General features: G+C 35.4%; 1 protein-coding gene across 2 annotated transcripts; it reads left to right on the plus strand.

Moving 5' to 3' along the window:
• The first annotated feature begins 3,002 nt into the window (after positions 1–3,002).
• LOC126768076 (uncharacterized) lies at positions 3,003–5,491 on the plus strand. 2 transcript variants are annotated; one of them, XR_007669200.1, is made up of 4 exons: positions 3,003–3,366; positions 3,696–3,816; positions 3,903–4,227; positions 5,101–5,491. XR_007669200.1 is itself a non-coding variant. In XM_050485972.1 (3 exons), exons 1-3 carry the CDS (start codon positions 3,252–3,254, stop codon positions 4,153–4,155), a joined length of 489 nt encoding a protein of 162 aa, XP_050341929.1. In that variant the 5' UTR covers positions 3,003–3,251; the 3' UTR covers positions 4,156–4,259. The 2 variants fall into 2 exon arrangements, 1 of the variants encoding a protein (XP_050341929.1); XM_050485972.1 differs by lacking the exon at positions 5,101–5,491 and having other exon boundaries at positions 3,903–4,259.
• The last annotated feature ends 797 nt before the right edge of the window (positions 5,492–6,288 follow it).

Raw genomic sequence — 6,288 nt, forward strand, 5'->3', positions numbered from 1 at the left:
GTTTGTAAGCCACTGCAAATATTTTACATAAACATCTCCTTAAATCAAAAGCTGCCATTCCTTGCAAACTACTCACCCTAATATGGTCGCATACGCGCACACTATATACACATGCCAATATATATCTGCATATGTTTGAAACTTTTCTGCGCTACATTCAGTGGTTTAGCTTTTGATTAGCCCCAAATGATTTATTATGCTGCACAATTTATGTCAAGGCGAAATGGATTTCTCTTGTAATTATATTTTCGTTGACCAAATGAGCAAATAAAACACTGAAAATGAGAAAAAATGGAATTGAGCAAAGATAAATTGAACGCTCGCTTGGCAGAAGTAATGAAAATTGGATTTAAGTTAAATGGTTTTAAAATTTTGCAGCAACAAATTGGTTGAGAAATAAACATTCTGTGTCCTTCTTTCATTGGTGTGTTTCTCAGTTCAAATTTATTCTGCAAATTATTGCGCTGTACTCAGAAATGAAGACGCCTTGGTAGTTCACTGTCCAGCAGGACAAGCCAAGCATGTATTGTGTATGGATACATACGGCATGTGTGTTTAAGAAAGAGGAAAAATAATTTTATTTTTCTCAGCTTTTCATCTTCTGCCTAACTAATCTACTTGTTCGTGATTCGAATCACATGATTTTTTATCCAGAACTAATTTCAAAACTAATAGAACAGTGTCGATGAGTTTTAAAACCAAAACATAAAAACTTGTAAACAAAATATATAAGAAAATAAAACAAAAATTAAAGAAAAAAATAACTTTTGTATTAACACTTTTTTCACATTGCCACAAAATGTATGTGAAAAATTCGAATAACCGAGTTTTCGAATAACCAAATTATTTTTATCTTTTACGATTTTTTTTCAAGAAACTTTATATAAACCTCCGGTTTATGTTCCAAACACTTTACATGTGTTTTGATTAAAAATATTATGTACTAACTTTTTATTGATTTTATTATGACTTAATAACTAATAAACAGAATCATTTTCAAAGCAAAAATCTCACATCAAAATATTTGCCCTCTTCAAGGTTCGGCGGAACTGTTCAAACATTCCACTAAAACAATCAAAGCTGCTTTTTTATTTCTCAAGCCTATTATTTCGCAGAAGCAGCAGTGAAACCCGTTAATCAGAACTCGATATACAGAGCAGTGAACGACATAGTTAACAAAATGACATTTGATTTTATTGTTTTAGGTTAGGATATGAACGAAAACATGACTACAGTCTTTTACAGCTCATTGATGTTCAGCAGAAGAATTTAACGATTTTCTATTTGAAAGCTCTTTTTAGGGTATAATGAATACCCTTAACAGCAAAATTTATATAAATTTCTTCTGACCAGGTGGCAGCACTACTTAAATAACATAAAAATAGCGGTACCCTTTATTCTTCTTCCTTCTCCATATAAATTCAGTGTATCGAAAGCGCCGCTAATGCAGGTCATTGCGAAATCTGAAAAACGACAAAAACCTGCAAAAGAAGTAATAACAAAAAAAAAAAAAATAGTAGACATGGAAATGCAATATATCGAGAAACTCAATGCTCTCAATTATAAATATTGGACTATTATGACACGCGCTTACCTCGAAAAGGAGGATCTGATGGACACCATCGATAGGAAAGATCCAGCCTCAAATGTAAGTATATTGACCCTTAAGCAGTTTTTGCCTTTCGTGTTGATGACTTGGTGTTTTCTGCCTTTTCCAGACAATTGCGAAAGAGCGTCGTGCCCGCTTCATTTTACTTTGCTTAATTGAGCCTTCATTTGTATGCGCATTACCTGACAATGTTAGGAGCGCAAGAGAGATATGGACACATTTCGCTTTCCGTTATCGAAGGCGAAGAAGCGCCTCCTGCTCACATACACCCTAAAATCAGTCTTCGTTTCATTTTTTTTTTTTTTTGATATGATACCAGCATTCTGTAATACTTGTCGCTGTTAGCATATACATATGTTACAACAAATAAATGTTAGAGGTTCAAGTTACGTAATCATAAATCCGCTAGTATTATTTTTTGGAGCACAAGGTGGCATGTCAAATTTGAATTTTGTAGCGTAGTTTGTGATTAAGTTATAGCAGAGGTTCATATGTATGTATAACATTATACCAAGCTTCGTAGAGTGAGAAGAAAGCGTGCAAAATTTCGTCAACGGACGGACAGATATGCAGTCATCCAGAAACCAATTCGTCTCCACTTCCTGTTTACCTTGTTTTATGTATGCACTTATAATCGTGTATAAAATAACCGCTATATGAACAAAACATTACTCTAGGCAAAATGTTGCGAGCGTATAAATATAATATGCTCAAAATAACTGATTAAGTTGGAGGCCTAATGAGCATAATAATTAATTACTTAATAACTTACATATTTACATGTGCGACAACTGATAAGCTTGGTCTCATGCATTCCGTTTCAGGGCATCGTGTGAGTTCTGAGAATGAGCGCAGAGAGAGAGAGAGAGAGACAGAATTGTATATGTAATGGGCTAAAGCTTTGTATGTGCTACACTCTGTTAAAAAATGTAATCACTGGAAAATTGTATAACGTATTAAGCATTTTTTCGATAAGGAGTGTTTAAAGATAGAATAAAATTCTGAATTTCACATATATGTTTATAAGATACGGTCAATATAAAAAACAATAATAACAACATTTTTATCTTGGAAAAATCTTTACAACTATTTTTATTTAATTTTATATGCTTCCGTAGTTGATTGAGAATACTCGTATAGTACTCACTTCAAAAATAATTAAATTTTTTTCTGCTTAAGTACAAAAACTATTTATTTCAGTGTCGTTGAGCACATTTTTGAGCACTCACATAGAACATAAAAACCATGTTGAATTCATTGCAAAATAAATAAATACATTCATATTTTCTATACATAGATTAAAATATTGTGTTTTTTGTTTAGCTACAAAAACAAATCCCGAGCACGGCTGCCAAGCAGTCTCCGAATCGCGTATTATTTGAGCTTCTGTCGTGCCGAAGCCGCAGTCGCGTTTCAACATTTGCGAAAACACAGCGTACGAGGCGCTTGCGAGAGAATACCAAAGCTAAATATAAACTCTGATTAAACTATTATAGTTTGTAAACACATCGGCTTAATTCAAGTTCAACCAAAATGCACACGAGATTAGATTGCGACTGAAATTAGTCACGAATTGCCAGTGAAGTGTGAAAGAAAAGCAATTGTGTGTTATAATAAAAGACACTTAAAGCCTGCATACAAGATGTCACGTGGGTCACACTCGACGGGCACTCTGCATTGTTGCTGCCAGAAGTTGTTGTTGCTCTTATGGGCTGCTTCTGCATTGCGCGCTACGTTGGCGGGCCCATCTTATCGCTGTATGTATTGAAAAATTTATGTTTTCTGTCACACATTGGAGATTATAATAAAATATAAATGATTATATATGTACATATAGAGTAGAATATTTCTGATAAACAGAAAGCGCATTTGCAATCAAAAATTCAGAATTTGTTTTAATTTAAAAAGTATTCGAATATGGAAATAATAATGCATATATAACTATTTTTGTTAATAAAACATACATATACAAATGTACATGCTTATGTATGCGTATATACACATGTGTATACACTTCTGTTTAAAATGTTTGTACAATAATTGCGTCTTAAGTTAAAGTCTTTGACTAAATTAATCAAACTTCCAGCTTACGGCCAGTGCACTGATGCCGAAACCGGACGCGAGCTCTACATCGGCGAGTCCTTCACACGTCCGGGCCAGTGCATACGCGTGCAGTGCTTGGGCACACTGCAGTTATGGGAAGATGGGTAAGTGTTTTTCTCGCTAAATCTTCTAGACTTCCTTTACAGCTGCGCTAATATACATATATTATATATTCTTTGTTTATTTATAGCTGTGAAGTACCCAAATTAGAGGGTAATTGTAGTCCCGTGCCGCCGGGCAATGAATTTCTCAACTATCCATATTGTTGTCCACTGTTTGTGTGCAGAAAGATTGCCGTCAGCGAAAAGGATCGGCGAGAAGAGATACGCACATACAATCAGTACGGCACTATGATTAAACAGGACATACAGCAAATTTTCAGTGTAGGCCCAGTTAAGGGCAATGTACCGGGCGCTGGTGTAATTACACAATTTGAAATCTAAGTGCGAAAACTATTTGGGAATATTTGACGATTTTTATTAAATGAGAAAGAAGACACCTTAGAATTTTAAAAGGTGATTTATGTACCTAAGTTAATTGAAACATATGTACCAAATTGTTTTTAATTTTATTTAATTTTTTACATCAAAAATTAGGGAATTTATTTCTCAAATTAGTAGATCTTGTAAAATAAAGCAAATTTATGGCCAGCTGAGTTATAAAAGTAACAGTGACGGCCATTATGGTATGGTTAGAAATGCGATGCACAAATCTGCTGCCAAGAAATTAGCCATTTAATCAGTATTAAAAAATATTTCTATAACCTGAACAGGGTATATTAAGGTTGTCACGAAGTTTGTAACACCCAGAAGGAAGGGTCGGAGACCCTATAAAGTGTATAAATTATTTTTAGGCACTAGTGCGCTTTATTCAGGCTCGATCAGAACTAAACTCTAAAACATTCTTACTCTTAAGTCTAAGCCTAAGCCGTCCTCACTGCCGCTGCCGTCGTCGCTGCTGTCGTCGCTGTCGTTGCTATGTTTTGTCAGATGCAGTGTCAGCGAATCCCACGATACGTCGACTTGCGTGTAGTGTAAGTCGTCGCTTGTTTGCGTTATATTTGTGCTGCGTCAGCGGATCCCACGGCTACGGTAGCTTGTGCGTATCGTTTGTTGTTGCTTGTCGTTGGATCATAACTCGGGCCGTTGGTCATGGATTGGGGTGGTGTTAATGTTCAGCATTGCCTGAAACGGATGTTAGGCAGACAATGCTGACTTGGTATTTTGGTGGTTTGCGTTTCCAGTTAACTTATATATAAATGATCAGTATGTTGAGCTGAGTCGATTTAGCCATGTCCTGTCTGTCCGTCTGTCTGTATATATACGAACTAGTCCCTCAGTTTTTAAGATATCGTTTTGAAATTTTACAAACGTCATTTTCTCTTCAAGAAGCTGCTCATTTCTTGGAACTGCCGATATCGGACCACTATAACATTTAGCTGCCATACAAACTGAAAGATCGGAATCAAATGCTTGTATGGAAAACTTTCGCATTTGACGTGGTATCTTCACGAAATTTGACATGGATTCCGGCTTAAAGTAATAATGTAATATGCGATGAAATTGTTCAGATGCAGCATAAAGCTTCCATATAAACTGAACACATAGTTACTAAAAGAAATGCGCCTGTGAAGGCTATATTAGCTTCGGTGCAGCCGAAGTTAACGTTTTTTCTTGTTTTAACTAAAGAACTTCTGAAACTTGCAATAACTCATTGTGAAATTGACTTTCTGTAGATAAAATTAATATTAGTTAAGTAATTAAAAGCGTCTCAAACTACCGTCTCAAACTACAAATAGTTCGTGTGGTATTGTATCGGGTTTTCAATTATGATTCCTAAGCATCGTTTCTGTTATTTTTAATATGTCTTGATCTGTAATTTTTCTTTGTATTCAGTAATTTTTACAATTTCATCATACAAGGTGCCTTCCAAAGTAAACATGACTTTTTGAATTTAGTGTCCCCTTGTGGCGCCATCTATATATTGCTTTAGAGCTATCTTTATCGATTGTCCAGTGAAGTTATTGCGTTTTAAGTGTCAGTAGGTTTGTCTTATCGGTGCGAAAATGAGCTTCGAACAAAGAGCCAACATTTAATTTTGTTTTAAAATTGGTAAAACTTTTAGCGAAACGTTTTAATTGATGAAACAAGTTTATGGCGATGATTGTCTATCCCGTAGCAGAGTGCACGAGTGGTTTCAACGTTTTCAAAGTGGTCGTGAGGAGGACATAAATGACGATAAACATGTGGGCCAATCAATCCGTGATCACCGGAAATTCCATCGAAACTGTGCGTGAATTCATCAAAAATCAGCTGAAGTGAACATTGAAATTCATGGAAATAGAATTGAACGTCTCCAAAACATCGATTTATTCCATTTTGACCGAGCATTTGTGCTTACAAAAGGTGTGTGCACGGTTTGTTCCACACAAATTGACTGACGACCAAAAATTGCTCAGAATCCAACATTCGATCGACGCTTGTGACTGATTATTTGACCAAAAATCACATTTGAACCATTAACCACTCCCCGTATTCACCTGATATGGTACTGTGCGAGTTCTTCCTTTTCGGAAA

This window comes from Bactrocera neohumeralis, chromosome 2 (genome assembly GCF_024586455.1).
Source record: "Bactrocera neohumeralis isolate Rockhampton chromosome 2, APGP_CSIRO_Bneo_wtdbg2-racon-allhic-juicebox.fasta_v2, whole genome shotgun sequence".
Classification (NCBI taxonomy): Eukaryota; Metazoa; Arthropoda; class Insecta; order Diptera; family Tephritidae; genus Bactrocera; species Bactrocera neohumeralis.